At 44.0% G+C, this 22,606-nt stretch overlaps 1 protein-coding gene across 1 annotated transcript in view; it reads left to right on the top strand.

Moving 5' to 3' along the window:
• LOC118943863 (AT-rich interactive domain-containing protein 5B-like) overlaps positions 1–22,606 on the top strand; it is a 105,331-nt gene that overhangs the window by 60,745 nt on the left and 21,980 nt on the right. Inside the window, exons 5-7 of the mRNA XM_036960207.1 lie at positions 12,620–12,738; positions 18,472–18,685; positions 20,281–20,333. Coding sequence (XP_036816102.1) covers positions 12,620–12,738; positions 18,472–18,685; positions 20,281–20,333 — 386 coding nt within the window. The remainder of the gene's footprint in view (positions 1–12,619; positions 12,739–18,471; positions 18,686–20,280; positions 20,334–22,606) is intronic.

Raw genomic sequence — 22,606 nt, 5'->3', positions numbered from 1 at the left:
TTACAGCCCTGCTCTATTCTCTAGTCTGTTATTTTACAGCCCTGCTCTATTCTCTAGTCTGTTATTTTACAGCCCTGCTCTATTCTCTACAGTCTGTTATTTTACAGCCCTGCTCTATTCTCTACAGTCTGTTATTTTACAGCCCTGCTCTATTCTCTAGTCTGTTATTTTACAGCCCTGCTCTATTCTCTAGTCTGTTATTTTACAGCCCTGCTCTATTCTCTAGTCTGTTATTTTACAGCCCTGCTCTATTCTCTACAGTCTGTTATTTTACAGCCCTGCTCTATTCTCTAGTCTGTTATTTTACAGCCCTGCTCTATTCTCTACAGTCTGTTATTTTACAGCCCTGCTCTATTCTCTAGTCTGTTATTTTACAGCCCTGCTCTATTCTCTACAGTCTGTTATTTTACAGCCCTGCTCTATTCTCTACAGTCTGTTATTTTACAGCCCTGCTCTATTCTCTACAGTCTGTTATTTTACAGCCCTGCTCTATTCTCTAGTCTGTTATTTTACAGCCCTGCTCTATTCTCTACAATCTGTTATTTTACAGCCCTGCTCTATTCTCTACAATCTGTTATTTTACAGCCCTGCTCTATTCTCTAGTCTGTTATTTTACAGCCCTGCTCTATTCTCTAGTCTGTTATTTTACAGCCCTGCTCTATTCTCTAGTCTGTTATTTTACAGCCCTGCTCTATTCTCTACAGTCTGTTATTTTACAGCCCTGCTCTATTCTCTAGTCTGTTATTTTACAGCCCTGCTCTATTATCTACAGTCTGTTATTTTACAGCCCTGCTCTATTCTCTAGTCTGTTATTTTACAGCCCTACTCTATTCTCTAGTCTGTTATTTTACAGCCCTGCTCTATTCTTTACAGTCTGTTATTTTACAGCCCTGCTCTATTCTATAGTCTGTTATTTTACAGCCCTGCTCTATTCTCTAGTCTGTTATTTTACAGCCCTGCTCTATTCTCTACAGTCTGTTATTTTACAGCCCTGCTCTATTCTCTAGTCTGTTATTTTACAGCCCTGCTCTATTCTCTACAGTCTGTTATTTTACAGCCCTGCTCTATTCTCTACAGTCTGTTATTTTACAGCCCTGCTCTATTCTCTACAGTCTGTTATTTTACAGCCCTGCTCTATTCTCTACAGTCTGTTATTTTACAGCCCTGCTCTATTCTCTAGTCTGTTATTTTACAGCCCTGCTCTATTCTCTAGTCTGTTATTTTACAGCCCTGCTCTATTCTCTAGTCTGTTATTTTACAGCCCTGCTCTATTCTCTACAGTCTGTTATTTTACAGCCCTGCTCTATTCTCTAGTCTGTTATTTTACAGCCCTGCTCTATTCTCTAGTCTGTTATTTTACAGCCCTGCTCTATTCTCTACAGTCTGTTATTTTACAGCCCTGCTCTATTCTCTACAGTCTGTTATTTTACAGCCCTGCTCTATTCTCTACAGTCTGTTATTTTACAGCCCTGCTCTATTCTCTAGTCTGTTATTTTACAGCCGTGCTCTATTCTCTACAATCTGTTATTTTACAGCCCTGCTCTATTCTCTACAATCTGTTATTTTACAGCCCTGCTCTATTCTCTAGTCTGTTATTTTACAGCCCTGCTCTATTCTCTAGTCTGTTATTTTACAGCCCTGCTCTATTCTCTAGTCTGTTATTTTACAGCCCTGCTCTATTCTCTACAGTCTGTTATTTTACAGCCCTGCTCTATTCTCTACAGTCTGTTATTTTACAGCCCTGCTCTATTCTCTAGTCTGTTATTTTACAGCCCTGCTCTATTCTCTAGTCTGTTATTTTACAGCCCTGCTCTATTCTTTACAGTCTGTTATTTTACAGCCCTGCTCTATTCTATAGTCTGTTATTTTACAGCCCTGCTCTATTCTCTAGTCTGTTATTTTACAGCCCTGCTCTATTCTCTACAGTCTGTTATTTTACAGCCCTGCTCTATTCTCTAGTCTGTTATTTTACAGCCCTGCTCTATTCTCTACAGTCTGTTATTTTACAGCCCTGCTCTATTCTCTACAGTCTGTTATTTTACAGCCCTGCTCTATTCTCTAGTCTGTTATTTTACAGCCCTGCTCTATTCTCTAGTCTGTTATTTTACAGCCCTGCTCTATTCTTTACAGTCTGTTATTTTACAGCCCTGCTCTATTCTCTAGTCTGTTATTTTACAGCCCTGCTCTATTCTCTAGTCTGTTATTTTACAGCCCTGCTCTATTCTCTAGTCTGTTATTTTACAGCCTTGCTCTATTCTCTAGTCTGTTATTTTACAGCCCTGCTCTATTCTCTAGTCTGTTATTTTACAGCCCTGCTCTATTCTCTACAGTCTGTTATTTCACAGCCCTGCTCTATTCTCTAGTCTGTTATTTTACAGCCCTGCTCTATTCTCTAGTCTGTTATTTTACAGCCCTGCTCTATTCTCTAGTCTGTTATTCTCTACAATCTGTTATTTTACAGCCCTGCTCTATTCTCTACAATCTGTTATTTTCCAGCCCTGCTCTATTCTCTAGTCTGTTATTTTACAGCCCTGCTCTATTCTCTACAGTCTGTTATTTTACAGCCGTGCTCTATTCTCTAGTCTGTTATTTTACAGCCCTGCTCTATTCTCTTGTCTGTTATTTTACAGCCCTGCTCTATTCTCTACAGTCTGTTATTTTACAGCCCTGCTCTATTCTCTACAGTCGGTTATTTTACAGCCCTGCTCTATTCTCTAGTCTGTTATTTTACAGCCCTGCTCTATTCTCTACAATCTGTTATTTTACAGCCGTGCTCTATTCTCTAGTCTGTTATTTTACAGCCCTGCTCTATTCTCTACAGTCTGTTATTTTACAGCCCTGCTCTATTCTCTACAATCTGTTATTTTACAGCCCTGCTCTATTCTCTAGTCTGTTATTTTACAGCCCTGCTCTATTCTCTAGTCTGTTATTTTACAGCCCTGCTCTATTCTCTAGTCTGTTATTTTACAGCCCTGCTCTATTCTCTAGTCTGTTATTTTACAGCCCTGCTCTATTCTCTACAATCTGTTATTTTACAGCCCTGCTCTATTCTCTACAGTTTGTTATTTTACAGCCCTGCTCTATTCTCTAGTCTGTTATTTTACAGCCCTGCTCTATTCTCTACAATCTGTTATTTTACAGCCCTGCTCTATTCTCTACAGTCTGTTATTTTACAGCCCTGCTCTATTCTCTACAGTCTGTTATTTTACAGCCCTGCTCTATTCTCTACAGTCTGTTATTTTACAGCCCTGCTCTATTCTCTAGTCTGTTATTTTACAGCCCTGCTCTATTCTCTACAATCTGTTATTTTACAGCCGTGCTCTATTCTCTAGTCTGTTATTTTACAGCCCTGCTCTATTCTCTACAGTCTGTTATTTTACAGCCCTGCTCTATTCTCTACAATCTGTTATTTTACAGCCCTGCTCTATTCTCTAGTCTGTTATTTTACAGCCCTGCTCTATTCTCTACAGTCTGTTATTTTACAGCCCTGCTCTATTCTCTAGTCTGTTATTTTACAGCCCTGCTCTATTCTCTAGTCTGTTATTTTACAGCCCTGCTCTATTCTCTAGTCTGTTATTTTACAGCCCTGCTCTATTCTCTAGTCTGTTATTTTACAGCCCTGCTCTATTCTCTACAATCTGTTATTTTACAGCCCTGCTCTATTCTCTACAGTTTGTTATTTTACAGCCCTGCTCTATTCTCTAGTCTGTTATTTTACAGCCCTGCTCTATTCTCTAGTCTGTTATTTTACAGCCCTGCTCTATTCTCTAGTCTGTTATTTTACAGCCCTGCTCTATTCTCTACAATCTGTTATTTTACAGCCCTGCTCTATTCTCTACAGTCTGTTATTTTACAGCCCTGCTCTATTCTCTAGTCTGTTATTTTACAGCCATGCTCTATTCTCTAGTCTGTTATTTTACAGCCCTGCTCTATTCTCTACAGTCTGTTATTTTACAGCCATGCTCTATTCTCTAGTCTGTTATTTTACAGCCCTGCTCTATTCTCTAGTCTGTTATTTTACAGCCCTGCTCTATTCTCTACAATTTACTATTCTTTACTTTTTTTAGGTAGTGGAATTACTTTTGCTTACTTCCAGGCCTGAGGGAACACACTTTCTAGTAGGCTTAGATTGAAGATATGACAAATAGGAGTGGCAATATCGTCCTCTGTAATCCTCAGTCATTTTCCATCCAAGTTGTCAGACCCAGGTGGCTTGTCATTGTCTTTTTCACCTCTTCCACAAAAAAAAAAAAAAAAGTATAAATTACAATGCCTGTCTTACATCATTTGGTTAGTTATTTATTTATTTTTACCTTTATTTAACCAGGCAAGTCAGTTAAGAACAAATTCTTATTTTCAATGACGGCCTAGGAACAATGGGTTAACTGCCTGGCAGTTTTTTACCTTGTCAGCTCAGGGGGTTTGAACTTGCAACCTTCCGGCTACTTGTCCAACGCTCTGACCACTAGGCTACCCTGCCGCCCCATATGCATGGATGTGGGGCGGCAAGGTAGCCTAGTGGATGTGTAGGGTTAAACATCTGTTGTTGGCATGTCATGCCTTAGTTTGCTAATCTTTCTAATGAAAAAAACATTAAAGTAGTTTGCAATATCAGTGGGTTTTGTGATGAACGAGCCATCGGATCCAATGAATGATGGAGCATTAATTTTTCCTCATCATTTTTCAATTCCTCATCAATTCACAGGGATTTAACCATTTTTTAAAGTAATTTTATTAAAGGGTGCTTATTAGTAACTGGGATAAGCAATTTCATAAATGTGTCAAGTGCAGTGACTGGTTGCTCCTCATTACACACCATCGACCAGCAAATATTCAACATAGGAATCACCACAGAACTCCTTATATGACCTCTTATATACTATATTAGGCCCAGCCTGTCCTCTTATACACTATATTAGGCCCTGCCTGTCCTCTTATACACTATGTCCTCTTATACACTATATTAGGCCCAGCCTGTCCTCTTATACACTATATTAGGCCCAGCCTGACCTCTTATACACTATATTAGGCCCTGCCTGTCCTCTTATACACTATATTAGGCCCTGCCTGTCCTCTTATACACTATATTAGGCCCAGCCTGTCCTCTTATACACTATATTAGGCCCTGCCTGTCCTCTTATACACTATATTAGGCCCTGCCTGTCCTCTTATACACTATATTAGGCCCCGCCTGTCCTCTTATACACTATATTAGGCCAGCCTTTGGAACTTTGGTTTTCCTAGATATGGCTACTATATTGTGATCATTACATCCTATGGATTTGGACACTGCTTTAGAGCAAAATAGTAAAGATGTGATCAATACATGTTGATAATTTAATTACTGTGCTGTTTGTAACTACCCTGGTAGGTTGTTCAATAACCTGAACCAGGTTGCAGGCACTAGTTACCAGTTTGAGGCTTTCTCTTGAGTGGGCAGCCGGATGAAAGACCGTCAATATTTAAATCCCCCAGAAAATATACTTCTCTGTTGATATCACAAACATTATCAAGCATTTCACATGTTAACCAGATACTGACTGTTAGCACTTGCTGGTCTATAGCAGCTTCCCACCAGAATGGGCTTTAGGTGAGGCAGGGGAACCATTTTGCTTCAACAGTATTTGACATGAGATCCTCTCTAAGCTTTACAGGAATATGACTCTAAACATAAACGGCAACACCTCCACCATTGGCATTCCTGTCTCTTCTGAAATTGCTGAAACCATTTATTGCTACTACTGTCTCAAAGGTACTATCTAAGTGAGTCTCAGAGACAGTCAGAAAGTTATCTATTTCATGAACCTTGTTTCTTAGGCTACATATGTGAATGTGGGCTATTTTTAACACTTTTCTGGGATTTCTTGATTGTTTTTATTGCTTTACTGGGAGGCTTATCAGAGGTAGACATGACTGGGGTATTTATATTGGAGCTGATAGTGCAGGGTGAGCCTTCACACAGTGGACTTCCTACTAGGGCAAACCGCTTCAGTGCTAACAGTCTAACTCAAATCAAATCAAATGTATTTATATAGCCTTTCATACATCAACTGATATCTCAAAGTGCTGTACAGAAACCCAGCCTAAAACCCCAAACAGCAAGCAATGCAGGTGTAGAAGCACGGTGGCTAGGAAAAACTCCCTAGAAAGGCCAAAACCTTGGAAGAAACCTAGAGAGGAACCAGGCTATGTGGGGTGGCCAGTCCTCTTCTGGCTGTGCCGGGTGGAGATTATAACGACATTGGCCAAGATGTTCAAATGTTCATAAATGACCAGCATGGTCAAATAATAATAATCACAGACAGAACAGTTGAAACTGGAGCAGCAGCACGGCCAGGTGGACTGGGGACAGCAAGGAGTCATCATGCCCGATAGTCCTGAGGCATGGTCCTAGGGCTCAGGTCCTCCGAGAGAGAGAAAGAAAGAGAAAGAGAGACTTAGAGAGAGCATACTTAAATTCACACTGGACACCAGATAGGACAGGAGAAGTACTCCAGATATAACAAACTGACCCTAGCCCCCCGACACATAAACTACTGCAGCATAAATACTGAACTCTTGTTCATTGTTGCATAATTACTGCATTCAATAGCTGTAGGATTGACAGAAGCATTCAGGGGAGCTAGAGGTACACACATTAGGTTAATTACAGTACATTATGACTGACAACACCCCTGGGACAATGTAGCAGCAGTACGACAACTCAGCAACACAATGGTAGGGATTATCTGATTATTGTTGATAAATCAAATCAAATGTTATTTGTCACTTGTGCTGAATACAACAACCTTACCGTGAAATGCTGACTAACCAGCCCTTAACCAACAATACAGTTTTAAGAAAATAGAGTTAAGAAGTTTTTACAAAGTAAGCTAAAGTAAAGAAAATAACAATAACGAGGCTATAAACAGGGGGTACCGGTACCGATTCAGTGTTCGGGGGTAGAAGCTGTTCAGCAGTCTGGCTTGGGGGTAGAAGCTGTTCAGCAGTCTAATGGCTTGGGGGTAGAAGCTGTTCATCAGTCTAATGGCTTGGGGGTAGAAGCTGTTCAGCAGTCTAATGGCTTGGGGGTAGAAGCTGTTCAGCAGTCTGATGGCTTGGGGGTAGAAGCTGTTCAGCAGTCTGATGGCTTGGGGGTAGAAGATGTTCAGCAGTCTGATGGCTTGGGGGTAGAAGATGTTCATCAGTCTGATGGCTTGGGGGTAGAAGCTGTTCATCAGTCTGATGGCTTGGGGGTAGAAGCTGTTCAGTAGTCTGATGGCTTGGGGGTAGAAGCTGTTCAGCAGTCTAATGGCTTGGGGGTAGAAGCTGTTCAGCAGTCTAATGGCTTGGGGGTAGAAGCTGTTCATCAGTCTAATGGCTTGGGGGTAGAAGCTGTTAAGAAGCCTTTTGGACCTAGACTTGGCACTCAGGTACAACTTGCCATATGGTAGCAGAGAGAACAGTCTGTGACTTGGGTGACCGGAGTGTTTGACAATTTTTTGGGCCTTCCTCTCTGACACCGCCTAGTATATAGGTCCTGGATGGCAAGAAGCTTGGCCGCAGTGATGTACTGGGCTGTACGCACTACCCTCTGTAGCACCTTATGGTCAGATGCCGACGAATTTCCTTTCCATGCAGTGATGCAACCAGTCAGGATGCTCTCGATGGTGCAGCTGTAGAACGTTTTGAGGATCAGAGGACCCAAATCTTTGTTGTGCCCTCTTCATGACTTTCTTTGTGTGTTTGGACCATGATAGTTTGTTGGTGAACTTGAAACTCTCGGCCCTGTCAATGTGAATGGGGGGGGGTGTTTGGCCCTCCTTTTCCTGTAGTCCATGATCATCTCCTTTGTCTTGCTCATGTTGTGTGAGAGGTTGTTGTCCTGGCACCACATCAGGTGTCTGACGTCCTAGTCCCAGGGTCCTTAGCTTAGCTTCTCTGGGATATGTGGGGCGGTAGCATCCCACCTCGCCAACAGCCAGTGAAATTGCAGGGCGCCAAATTCAAAACAACAGAAATCCCATAATTAAAATTCCTCAAACATTTTAAAGATAAACTTCTTGTAAATCTGTAACGGTTTTCTTCCGCTGAAGGAGAGGAGGACCAAAATGCAGCGTGGTGTTCAACATCTTTAACCTGTAGTGACGCCCAGCCTGTGAACGGGACCGTTATCATCATCTGACACTAATTAGCATAACGGACATAAATCTTCCTAGAAAATATTCATATTCATGAAAATCACAAGTGAAATATATTGGAACACAGCTTAGCCTTTTGTTAATCACCCTGTCATCTCAGATTTTCAAAATATGTTAAATATGTTAATAAAGTTAATCTTTATGTCCAAAAACAGAAATTGGTGTGTTATGATCCGAAATGCATTGTCTCAAACAAACATCCGGTGAAAGTGCAGAGGGCCACATCAAATAACAGAAATACTCATCATAAACATTGATAAAAGATACAAGTGTTATGCATGGAATTATAGATAAACTTCTCCTTAATGCAACCGCTCCTTTTTAGTTAGCTTTGTGACAGTATCAAAAATACATTTTGGATTGTTCTTATTCTCCTGAAATAAGTTGGATGAATAGGATGATGGAGCAGCAGTAAGGGCTCTTCGATACGGTACTGTCTTTCCAAGCTAGTCAGAAGACTTCCAGTTTGATGGAGCAGCAGTGAGGGCTCTTCGGTACTGCACGGTACTGTCTTTCCAAGCTAGTCAGAACACTTCCAGTTTGGTGTGGCGCCATTTCTGTTCCAGTTTTCTGGAAACTTCAGAGCTCGGGTATTTTCTGTATACCAGGGAGCTAGTTTCTTATGACAAATGTTTTTAAGGGGTGCAACTGCATCTAGGGTATTGCACAAGGTTAAAATGAGTTCCTCAGTTAGGTGGTTAACTGATAATTGTACTCTGACGTCCTTGGATAGTTGGAGGGAGTCTGGAAGGGTATCTAGGAATCTTTGGGTTGTCCGAGAATTTATAGCACATCTTTTGATGATCCTTGGTTGGGGTCTGAGCAGATTATTTGTTGCGATTGCAATGCTAATAAAATGGTGGTCCGATCGATTCCTCCACGATTATGAGGAAAAACATTAATAAGATCCACAATATTTATTCCACAGGACAAAACTAGGTCCAGAGTATGACCGTGGCAGTGAGTAGGTCTGGAGAGATGTTGGCTCCAAAAGCCTTTTGGAGTGGGTCTGTGGACTTTTCCATGTGAATATTATCTGCCCTGACTACAATGTCCGAAAGGAATTCAGGGAACTTAGTGAGGCATGCTGGTAGAAATGAGGTAAAACAGATTTGTTTCCCTGCATTAAAGTTCCCGGCCACTAGGAGTGCCGCCTTTGGATGAGCATTTTCTTGTTTGCTTATGGCCTTATACAGCTGGTTGAGTGAGGTCTTAGTACCAGTGTCAGTTTATTGGTTTGTCTCAACGCAGCCTTGAAATGTGTGGACAGAGTCCAGGAGCCAAAATGATTTGGTTGGACTCCGTCATTCCTGTAGAGCAACTTCTGTTCCCAGGAGGTGTGAAAGTTCTCTATAAAAATTAAGAATCTTAGGGTAAGGGGGACAGGATGGTAGGGGGGACAGGGGAGGGTAGGGGGGACAGGGGAGGGTAGGGGGGGCAGGGGAGGGTAGGGAGGACAGGGAAGGGAAGGGTAGGGGGGACGGGAGGGTAGGTGGGACAGGGGAGGTTGGGGGGACAGGGGAGGGTAGGGGGGACAGGAGGGGGTAGGGGGGACAGGAGAGGGTTGGGGGACAGGGGAGGATAGGGGGACAGGGGAGGGTAGGGGGGACGGTGGGAGTGAAGTAGAGAGAGGGAGAAAGAGAAAGATAGAGATTAATTTGATGTTAGTTAGATAATGATTAAATGCCAGTTAGTCATGAGTTAGTCATGCTGTGTGAGTGTAATATGCCTGTATATGTTTGGACTTAGTGCTGAGCAGATGTGGAACAGGAACACGTGACATAACAGAACACAGTGACATAACAATGAAGACTGACAAGAACCTGGTGCTATACATCCATCCACTAAGGCTGGGTGGCCTCCTCAGTCCGGCCACACTTTTCTCAACTACCGTGTGTGTTTCTTTACTGCAGTCCTTGTGTGTCTTTACTGCTGCCACTGTACTGAATCATCATGTGACTTTCAGGTCAACGTCAGCAGCAGTACACTCTAGCTGCATCACCCCCTGCACTTAGTCCCTAATGGAACCCCCTGCTAGGGACACTTAGTCCCTAATGGAAGCCCCTGCAAGGGACACACTGTCCCTAATGGAACCCCCTGCAAGGGACACACTGTCCCTAATGGAACCCCCTGCCAGAGACACTCAGTCCCTAATGGAACCCCCTGCTAGGGACACACTGTCCCTAATGGAACCCCCTGCTAGGGACACACTGTCCCTAATGAAACACCCTGCAAGGGACACTATGTCCCTTATGGAACCCCCTGCTAGGGACACTGAGTCCCTAATGGAACCCCCTGCTAGGGACACTGAGTCCCTTATTGAACCCCTTGCTAGGGACACTGAGTCCCTAATGGAACCCCCTGCTAGGGACACTGAGTCCCTAATGGAACCCCCTGCTAGGGACTCACTGTCCCTAATGGAACCCCCTGCTAGGGACACACTGTCCCTAATGAAACACCCTGCAAGGGACACTCTGTCCCTTATGGAACCCCCTGCTAGGGACACTGAGTCTCTAATGGAACCCCCTGCTAGGGACACTGAGTCCCTTATTGAACCCCCTGCTAGGGACACTGAGTCCCTAATGGAACCCCCTGCTAGGGACACTGAGTCCCTAATGGCGTGACACCCTGCTAGGGACACTGAGTCCCTAATGGAACCCCCTGCTAGGGACACACTGTCCCTAATGAAACACCCTGCAAGGGACACTCTGTCCCTTATGGAACCCCCTGCTAGGGACACTGAGTCCCTAATGGCGTGACACCCTGCTAGGGACACTGAGTCCCTAATGGCGTGACACCCTGCTAGGGACACTGAGTCCCTAATGGAACCCCCTGCTAGGGACACTGAGTCCCTAATGGCGTGACACCCTGCTAGGGACACTGAGTCCCTAATGGCGTGACACCCTGCTAGGGACACTCAGTCCCTAATGGAACCCCCTGCTAGGGACACTCAGTCCCTAATGGAACCCCCTGCTAGGGACACTTAGTCCCTAATGGAACACCCTGCTAGGGACACTCAGTCCCTAATGGAACCCCCTGCTAGGGACACTTAGTCCCTAATGGAACACCCTGCTAGGGACACTGAGTTACTATACAGGTTAAACATTGTGCACTATATATATGGGTTACCATTCGGAAGTCACTGACTTCGCCTCATTGTTCAGACAACCTGTTTTTATTGTAAAACTATTAATGTTCATGGATCACAAAGACGCCTGATAATATTCTCCCTTTTCACAAGTCGGACTCAGAACTGATATCTGAGATAAAGAGAAGGAACAGTTGATCAGATGGGGTTTAGTTTAGGAGCACACAGCATTATTTAGAGAAGGAACAGTTGATCAGATGGGGTTTAGTTTAGGAGCACACAGCATTATTTAGAGAAGGAACAGTTGATCAGATGGGGTTTAGTTTAGGAGCACACAGCATTATTTAGAGAAGGACAGTTGATCAGATGGGGTTTAGTTTAGGAGCACACAGCATTATTTAGAGAAGGAACAGTTGATCAGATGGGGTTTAGTTTAGGAGCACACAGCATTATTTAGAGAAGGAACAGTTGATCAGATGGGGTTTAGTTTAGGAGCACACAGCATTATTTAGAGAAGGAACAGTTGATCAGATGGGGTTTAGTTTAGGAGCACACAGCTTTATTTAGAGAAGGACAGTTGATCAGATGGGGTTTAGTTTAGGAGCACACAGCTTTATTTAGAGAAGGAACAGTTGATCAGATGGGGTTTAGTTTAGGAACCCTAGAGAAGTTAACAGCACACAGCATTATTTAGAGAAGGAACAGTTGATCAGATGGGGTTTAGTTTAAGAACCCTAGAGAAGTTAACAGCACACAGCATTATTTAGAGAAGGAACAGTTGATCCCCCTGTCTCAGTCTGTTTCTGTCTCCTCAGTGTGTTTCTGTCTCCTCAGTGTGTTTATGTCCCCCTGTCTCCTCAGTGTGTCTCTGTGTCTCTAACTCCTCTGTGTCTCTGACTCCTCTGTGCCTCTGTGTCTCTGCATCTCTGACTCCTCTGTGTCTCTGTGTCTCTGACTCCATATTGTCTCTGACTCCACAGTGTCTCTGTGTCACTGACTCCACAGTGTCTCTGTGTCTCTGTGTCTCTGACTCCACAGTGTCTCTGTGTCTCTGTGTCTCTTACTCCACAGTGTCTCTGTGTCTCTGTGTCCACAGTGTCTCTGTGTCTCTGTGTCTCTGACTCCACAGTGTCTCTGTGTCTCTGACTGCACAGTGTCTCTGTGTCTCTGACTGCACAGTGTATCTGTGTCTCTGACTCCACTGTGTCTCTGTGTCTCTGTGTCTCTGACCCCACAGTGTCTCTGTGTCTCTGACTCCATATTGTCTCTGACTCCACAGTGTCTCTGTGTATCTGACTCCACTGTGACTCCACTCTGTTGACAACAGTGTTTCTCTCTGTCTCTCCTCTAGCTCCCAACCTGAAGGGCCGGCCTCGGAAAAAGAAGCTGTCCTTCTCGCAACGCTGCGACTCCCAGAATACACCAGCAGGCAAGGAGACGTGCAACACAGAGGGCAAGGCCCCTGCCAAGGTACAACATCTGATAGCAATAGCATTAGCACTGGTCTCTCCTCTGGGCCCCTGCCAAGGTACAGCATCTGATAGCAATAGCATTAGCACTGGTCTCTCCTCTGGGCCCCCAGGTACAGCATCTGATAGCAATAGCATTAGCACTGGTCTCTCCTCTGGGCCCCCAGGTACAGCATCTGATAGCAATAGCATTAGCACTGGTCTCTCCTCTGGGCCCCTGCCAAGGTACAGCATCTGATAGCAATAGCATTAGCACTGGTCTCTCCTCTGGGCCCCCAGGTACAGCATCTGATAGCAATAGCATTAGCACTGGTCTCTCCTCTGGGCCCCCAGGTACAGCATCTGATAGCAATAGCATTAGCACTGGTCTCTCCTCTGGGCCCCTGCCAAGGTACAGCATCTGATAGCAATAGCATTAGCACTGGTCTCTCCTCTGGGCCCCCAGGTACAGCATCTGATAGCAATAGCATTCGCACTGGTCTCTCCTCTGGGCCCCTGCCAAGGTACAGCATCTGATAGCAATAGCATTAGCACTGGTCTCTCCTCTGGGCCCCCAGGTACAGCATCTGATAGCAATAGCATTAGCACTGGTCTCTCCTCTGGGCCCCTGCCAAGGTACAGCATCTGATAGCAATAGCATTAGCACTGGTCTCTCCTCTGGGCCCCCAGGTACAGCATCTGATAGCAATAGCATTAGCACTGGTCTCTCCTCTGGGCCCCCAGGTACAGCATCTGATAGCAATAGCATTAGCACTGGTCTCTCCTCTGGGCCCCTGCCAAGGTACAGCATCTGATAGCAATAGCATTAGCACTGGTCTCTCCTCTGGGCCCCCAGGTACAGCATCTGATAGCAATAGCATTCACACTGGTCTCTCCTCTGGGCCCCTGCCAAGGTACAGCATCTGATAGCAATAGCATTAGCACTGGTCTCTCCTCTGGGGCCCCCAGGTACAGCATCTGATAGCAATAGCATTAGCACTGGTCTCGCCCACAGGTATAGCATTCATTACTATTTAGTAATTGATTAAGATCCCCAAGACTACTAACGCAGAAGCTACTCTTCCTGGGTTCCACACAAAACATAGAACATGACATAATACAGACCATTGGTATACACTAACTCTAGGACTGAACTACATAGGTTTAGAATCATACGTTCACACCGACACACACCTTGACATTCAGCCTGCTCACAGATACAGTTTCACATTCAGCCTGCTCACAGATACAGTTCCACATTCAGCCGGCTCACAGATACAGTTTCACATTCAGCCTGCTCACACATACAGTTTCACATTCAGCCTGCTCACACATACAGTTCCACATTCAGCCTGCTCACAGATACAGTTCCACATTCAGCCGGCTCACAGATACAGTTTCACATTCAGCCGGCTCACAGATACAGTTTCACATTCAGCCTGCTCACAGATACAGTTTCACATTCAGCCTGCTCACACATACAGTTCCACATTCAGCCTGCTCACAGATACAGTTTCACATTCAGCCTGCTCACACATACAGTTCCACATTCAGCCGGCTCACAGATACAGTTCCACATTCAGCCTGCTCACAGATACATTTCCACATTCAGCCTGCTCACAGGTACAGTTTCACATTCAGCCTGCTCACAGGTACAGTTTCACATTCAGCCTGCTCACACATACAGTTTCACATTCAGCCTGCTCACACATACAATTCCACATTCAGCCGGCTCACAGATACAGTTCCACATTCAGCCGGCTCACAGATACAGTTTCACATTCAGCCGGCTCACAGATACAGTTCCACATTCAGCCTGCTCACAGATACAGTTTCACATTCAGCCTGCTCACAGGTACAGTTTCACATTCAGCCAGCTCACAGATACAGTTCCACATTCAGCCTGCTCACAGATACAGTTCCACATTCAGCCGGCTCACAGATACAGTTCCACATTCAGCCGGCTCACACATACAGTTCCACATTCAGCCTGCTCACAGATAGAGTTTCACATTCAGCCGGCTCACAGATACTGTTCCACATTCAGCCTGCTCACAGATACAGTTCCACATTCAGCCTGCTCACAGATACAGTTCCACATTCAGCCTGCTCACAGATACAGTTCCACATTCAGCCGGCTCACACATACAGTTCCACATTCAGCCGGCTCACACATACAGTTTCACATTCAGCCTGCTCACAGGTACAGTTTCACATTCAGCCAGCTCACAGATACAGTTCCACATTCAGCCTGCTCACAGATACAGTTTCACATTCAGCCTGCTCACACATACAGTTTCACATTCAGCCTGCTCACAGGTACAGTTTCACATTCAGCCAGCTCACAGATACAGTTCCACATTCAGCCTGCTCACAGATACAGTTTCACATTCAGCCTGCTCACAGATACAGTTCCACATTCAGCCTGCTCACAGATACAGTTTCACATTCAGCCTGCTCACACATACAGTTTCACATTCAGCCTGCTCACACTATCCTGCTTATATGAAACAAACAAAACAGTGTACTGGAGGAGCTTCACATTTTGTCCCATTCAGCTCATAAAATGAAGTAAACTATCAGCTGGCTGGGCTTCACTTCACCTCCTTCACCCCTGCTCATAAACAGTGTACCAGGGGAGTTTCACATATTGTCCTTCACTCCCATTCAGCTCCCAAGCAAAAAGGTAATTGCTCATAGCGTGGAACTGAGAAAAATGGCTTTTATTTACCTTGGTTGCACAGTAGCTCTATGCAGTTACTGCTAACATGACCTCCATTTTTCCAAAACGCAATATAATAGAGGCAGGATACTTGTCCACATGATTAAGCATGTATTTAATGTAGCAAAAAATATATATTAACTCATTTTCGACCAAATGAGCAGTTACTGCCTTTTTGCTTGGTAGGGCAGAATACCGATAATGATAGTAATAGCGTAAACCATGGCAATAACAACAGCGATAGCATTAGCGCTAGTGATAGCTTTATCAAAAGCGATATTTTAACGATAGTGTAAGCAATAGCATTAGCGTTAGCAATAGCTTTAGCCTCTATTGGGGCTCCAGGTATAGTATTAGTTAGCGAAAGCATTATTCTTTTCAGTGGGCCTCTCTCTCCCTCTCTACTCCACAGAGGCTGATCTCCAGACTATCTCTCTCCTCTTGACCCAGACCCAAAGTTGCCGTAGATACTTGTACTGTTTGAGCTCAGATATTTGGTTTCTCAAATGACTGCCTCGCCTGGTTTACCAAGTACTTCTCAGATAGAGTTCAGTATGTCAAATCGGAGGACCTGTTGTCCGGTGCCACAGGGTTCAATTCTCGGGCCGACTCTTTTCTCTGTATACATCAATGATGTCGCTCTTGCTGCTGGTGATTCTCTGATCCACCTCTACGCAGACGACACCATTCTGTATACATCTGGCCCTTCTTTGGACACTGTGTTAAAAACCTGTTGTGACTAGGGGGCAGTATTTTCATTTTTGGAAAAAAAAACGTTCCCGTAGTAAACGGGATATTTTGTCAGGACAAGATGCTAGAATATGCATATAATTGACAGCTTAGGATAGAAAACACTCTAAAGTTTCCAAAACTGTACAAATATTGTCTGTGAGTATAACAGAACTGATGTTGCAGGCGAAAGCCTGAGGAAAAATCCAATCCGGAGGTGCCTCATGTTTTGAAAGCGCTGCGTTCCAATGCGTCCCTATTGAGCAGTGAATGGGCTATCAACCAGATTACTCTTTCTCCGTATTCCCGAAGGTGTCTACAGCATTGTGATTTAATTTTACGCATTTATGTTGAAGAATACCCGTAAGCGGCTACATTGCGCAAGTGGTCACCTGATGCTCCCAGAGAGATTTTCGCGTAAAATACAGAGGTAGCCATTACTCCAATCGGTCCTACTGAAAAACTAATTGTCCCGATGGATATATTATTGAATAGATATTAGAAAAACACCTTGAGGATGGATTATAAACAACGTTTGGCATGTTTTTGTCGATATTATGGAGCTAATTTGGAATATTTTTTGCTGTTTTCGTGACTGCAATTTCCGGGCGATTTCTCAGCCAAACGTGAAGAACAAACGGAGCTATTTCGCCTACAAAAATAATATTTTGGGAAAAAAAGGAACATTTGCTATCTAACTGGCAGTCTCGTGAGTGAAAACATCCAAAGCTCATCAAAGGTAAACGATTTAATTTGATTGCTTTTCTGATTTCCGTGACCAAGTTACCTGCTGCTAGCTGGACAAAATGCTATGCTAGGCTATCGATAAACTTATACAAATGATTGTCTAGCTTTGGCTGTAAAGCATATTTTGAAAATCTGAGATGACAGGGTGATTAACAAAAGGCTAAGCTGTGTCTCAATATATTATATTTCTGATTTTCATGAATAGGAATATTTTTTAGGAATATTTATGTCCGTTGCGTTATGCTAATTAGTGTCAGGCGATGATTACGCTCCCTCATGCGGGATGGGGAGTCACTAGAGGTTAACTAAATTTGCAGGTTTCCATTTTTTTGTTGCTATAACAGCCTCCACTCTTTCCACTAGATGTTGGAACATTGCTGAGGGGACTGTCTTCCATTCAGAGCGTTAGTGAGGTCGGGACAGATGTCCGTTGCTCTAATGTCCATCTCTGCCCCCATCTCTGCCCCCATCTCTGCCCTCATGTCCTTCTCTGCCCTCATGTCCTTCTCTGCCCCCATCTCTGCCCTCATGTCCTTCTCTGCCCTCATGTCCTTCTCTGCCCTCATGTCCTTCTCTGCCCTCATGTCCTTCTCTGCCCTCATGTCCTTCTCTGCCCTCATGTCCATCTCTGCCTTCATGTGCATCTCTGCCCTCATGTCCTTCTCTGCCCTCATGTCCTTCTCTGCCCTCATGTCCATCTCTGCCCTCATGTCCATCTCTGCCCTCATGTCCACCTATGCCCATCTATGCCCTCATGTCCATCTATGCCCTCATGTCCATCTATGCCCTCATGTCCATCTCTGCCCTCATGTCCATCTCTGCCCTCATGTCCTTCTCTGTCCTCATGTCCTTCTCTGCCCTCATGTCCTTCTCTGCCCTCATGTCCATCTCTGCCCTCATGTCCATCTATGCCCTCATGTCCATCTATGCCCTCATGTCCACCTATGCCCTCATGTCCACCTATACCCTCATGTCCACCTATACCCTCATGTCCACCTATACCCTCATGTCCACCTATACCCTCATGTCCACCTATGCCCTCATGTCCACCTATGTCCTCATGTCCACCTATGTCCTCATGTCCACCTCTGCCCTCATGTCCATCTCTGCCCTCATGTCCATCTCTGCCCTCATGTCCATCTCTGCCCTCATGTCCATCTCTGACCTCATGTCCATCTCTGACCTCATGCCCATCTCTGACCTCATGCCCATCTCTGACCTCATGTCCATCTCTGTCCTCATGTCCATCTCTGCCCTCATGTCCATCTCTGTCCTCATGTCCATCTCTGTCCTCATGTCCATCTCTGCCCTCGTGTCCATCTCTGCCCTCATGTCCATCTCTGCTCTCGTGTCCATCTCTGCCCTCGTGTCCATCTCTGCCCTCATGTCCATCTCTGCCCTCGTGTCCATCTCTGCCCTCGTGTCCATCTCTGCCCTCGTGTCCATCTCTGCCCTCGTGTCCTTCTCTGCCCTCGTGTCCATCTCTGCCCTCGTGTCCATCTCTGCCCTCGTGTCCATCTCTGTTCTCATGTCCTTCTCTGTCCTCTGTGTCTTCAGGTGAAGCCTGAGTCCAAGGCAGTGCTGTCCAGGTGGCCTAAAGGAATCAGTAGAGGCAGCAACTGCTGTAAGAGGGTCTCCCCTAAAGGAAGAACAGGGGGAGGAGGTGAGGAGTGTCCTCCTGATGAACAGGCCTTCCTAGTAGCTCTGTATAAATACATGAAGGAGAGGAGGACGCCCATAGAGAGGATCCCCTACCTGGGCTTCAAACAGAGTAAGTAGAAGCCTCCTTATTTTATTGCCTCTATCTTTCTGGAGCCAACACCTCTGTTTTCTCACTAGATGCTGTCAGTCTGTCTGTCAGGCCACCAGGGTCAGGTGCTGCTGTGTCAACATGGTATCAACCCTGCATTGAGTCCAGGAACAACGATGCTAACATGTGGCAGCACAGCAGAACAGAACACAGCAGAGCGGAACAGAGCAGAACAGAGCAGAACACAGCTGAGCAGAACAGAGCAGAACACAGCTGAGCAGAACAGAGCAGAACACAGCTGAGCAGAACAGAGCAGAACACAGCTGAGCAGAGCAGAGCAGAACAGAGCAGAACAGGAGGATATGGGGGTAGAATAAGAGAGAGGAGGAGAGGAGGATATGGGGGCAGAATAAGAGAGAGGAGGAGAGGAGGATATGGGGATACAATAGGGGAGAGGAGGAGAGGAGGTTTGAGAGAGAGGAGGAGAGAAGGATATGGGGGTAGAATAAGGGAGAGAGAAGGCCATCATGACAAATGCATGGAATCCTGATGAAAGCCAGATTGATCCTCTGGAGTCCATCAGTAATATTCCTTTTAGAGCATGTAATTGACAGACACTACAGTATGGAATTGTCCTGTACATTGTAATTAATATGTTATTAATATTGTATTCTTTTTCATGTAAGAAGTGTTGATATTTCAAAAACCTTAAATCCCTTTTGAATGTTGTAGGTCTGACTGACTGACTGACTGACTGACTGACTGACTGACTGACTGACTGACTGACTGACTGTATTGTATAGACAGAACATTACAACTGGGTTTGTCTTGGTGTTATTGTCTTATTGATCGTTGTATAGACAGAACATTACAACTGGGTTTGTCTTGGTGTTATTGTCTTATTGATCGTTGTATAGACAGAACATTACAACTGGGTTTGTCTTGGTGCTATTGTCTTATTGATCGTTGTATAGACAGAACATTACAACTGGGTTTGTCTTGGTGTTATTGTCTTATTGATCGTTGTATAGACAGAACATTACAACTGGGTTTGTCTTGGTGTTATTGTCTTATTGATCGTTGTATAGACAGAACATTACAACTGGGTTTGTCTTGGTGTTATTGTCTTATTGATCGTTGTATAGACAGAACATTACAACTGGGTTTGTCTTGGTGTTATTGTCTTATTGGTCGTTGTATAGACAGAACATTACAACTGGGTTTGTCTTGGTGTTATTGTCTTATTGGTCGTTGTATAGACAGAACATTACAACTGGGTTTGTCTTGGTGTTATTGTCTTATTGGTCGTTGTATAGACAGAACATTACAACTGGGTTTGTCTTGGTGTTATTGTCTTATTGATCGTTGTATTGACAGAACATTACAACTGGGTTTGTCTTGGTGTTATTGTCTTATTGATCGTTGTATAGACAGAACATTACAACTGGGTTTGTCTTGGTGTTATTGTCTTATTGATCGTTGTATAGACAGAACATTACAACTGGGTTTGTCTTGGTGTTATTGTCTTATTGGTCGTTGTATAGACAGAACATTACAACTGGGTTTGTCTTGGTGTTATTGTCTTATTGATCTCACTATTATTGTCCCTCTGACAGTAAACCTTTGGAACATGTTTCAAGCAGCAGAGACCCTTGGAGGATATGAGCTGGTAAGTGATTTCTCCGTCTAAATCATGGTGAAATAAAGGGTTTCTATAGCTTTACGTTTGTCCCTCAGCGTTTCCTCTGATACTGTCATCGCCACGCCTATCTCTGACCTTTTTAACCTGTCTCTCCTTTCTGGGGAGGTTCCCATTGCTTGGAAGGCAGCCACAGTTCGTCCTTTATTTTAAGGGGGAGATCAAGCCGATCCTAACTGTTATAAGCCTATTTCTATTTTGCCCTGTTTATCAAAAGTGTTGGAGAAACTTAATCAACAATCAACTGACTGGCTTTCTTGATGTCTATAGTATTCTCTCGGGTATGCAATCTGGTTTCCACTCAGGTTATGGATGCGTCGCTGCAACCTTAAAAGGTCCTCAATGATTTCAACATTGCCCTTGATTTTAAGCAATGTTGTGCTACTATTTTTACTGACTTGGCCAAAGCTTTTGATTCGGTAGACCATTCCATTCTTGTGGGCCGGCTAATGAGTATTGGTGTCTCTGAGGGGTCTTTGGCCTGGTTTGCTAACTACCTCTCTGAAAGAGTGCAGTGTATAAAGTCATAAAATCTGCTGTCTCAGCCACTGCCCGTCACCAGGGGTGTACCCCAAGGCTCGATCCTAGGCCCCACTCTCTTCTCAATTTACATCAACAACATAGCTCAGGCAATAGGAAGCTCTCTCATCCATTTATGTGCAGATGATACAGTCTTATACTCAGCTGGCCCCTCCCTGGATGTTGTGTTAAATTCTCTACAACAAAGCTTTCTTAGTGTCCAACAAGCTTTCTCTGCCCTTAACCTTGTCCTGAACACCTCCAAAACAAAGGTCATGTGGTTTGGTAGGAAGAATGCCCCTCTCCCCACAGGTGTTATTACTACCTCTGAGGGTTTAGAGCTTGAGATAGTCACCTCATACAAGTACTTGGGAGTATGGCTAGACGGCGCACTGTCCTTCTCTCAGCACATATCAAAGCTGCAGGCTAAAGATAAATCTAGACTTGGTTTCCTCTATCGTAATCGTTCCTCTTTCACCCCAGCTGCCAAACTAACCCTGATTCAGATGACCATCCTACCCATGCTAGATTACGGAGACGTAATTTATAGATCGGTAGGTAAGGGTGCTCTCGAGCGGCTAGATGTTCTTTACCATTTGGCCATCAGAATTGCCACCAATGCTCCTTATAGGACACATCACTGCTCTCTATACTCCTCTGTAAACTGGTTATCTCTGTCTACCCGTCGCAAGACCCACTGGTTGATGCTTATTTAGAAAACACTCTTAGGCCTCCCTCCCCCTATCTGAGATATCTACTGCAGCCCTCATCCTCCACATACAACACCCGTTCTGCCAGTCACATTATGTTAAAGGTCCCCAAAGCACACACATCCCTGGGTCACTCCTCTTTTCAGTTCGCTGCAACTAGTGACGAGCTGCAACAAACACTCAAACTGGACAGTTTTATCTCAATCTCTTCATTCAAGACTCAATCATGGACACTCTTACTGACAGTTGTGGCTGTTTTGTGTGATGTATTGTTGTCTCTACCTTCGTGCCCTTTGTGCTGTTGTCTGTGCCCAATAATGTTTGTACCATGTTTTGTGCTGCTACCATGTTGTGTTGCTACCATGTTGTTGTTATGTTGTGTTGCTACCATGTTGTTGTTATGTTGTGTTGCTACCATGCTGTTTTGTCATGTGTTGCTGCCTTGCTAGGTTGTTGTCTTAGGTCTCTATATAGTGTTGTGTTGTCACTCTTGTTGTGATGTGTGTTTTGTCCTATTTATTTATTTATTCATTTTAATCCCAGACCCCCGCAAGAGGCCTTTTGGTAGGCCGTCATTGTAAATAAGAATTTGTTCTTAACTGACTTTCCTAGTTAAATAAAGAAAATGTCAAGAACATCTCAAATAAACTAAGAGAAATGACATCATTCATTTAGTCAATACGGAAAATATCAAGAACTTTTAAGGTTTCTTCAAGTGCAGTCTTAAAATATAGTTTGATTTGTTTTATCACTGTTTTGGTTACTACTTGATTCCATATGTGTTATTTCATAGTTCATATGTCTTCACTATTATTCTACAATGTAGAAAATAGTAAAAAATAAAGAAAAATCCTTGAATGAGAAGGTGTGTCCAATAATTTGACTGGTACTGTGTGTATATATATATATATATATATATATATATATATATATATATATATATATATATATATATATATATATATATGTATGTATATATATATATATACACATATATACATATATATATATATA

Source organism: Oncorhynchus mykiss, chromosome 23, assembly GCF_013265735.2.
Source record: "Oncorhynchus mykiss isolate Arlee chromosome 23, USDA_OmykA_1.1, whole genome shotgun sequence".
Classification (NCBI taxonomy): domain Eukaryota; kingdom Metazoa; phylum Chordata; class Actinopteri; order Salmoniformes; family Salmonidae; genus Oncorhynchus; species Oncorhynchus mykiss.
The sequence above is the reverse complement of the archived record's forward strand: the minus strand, read 5'-3'. Positions and strand labels throughout refer to the sequence as shown.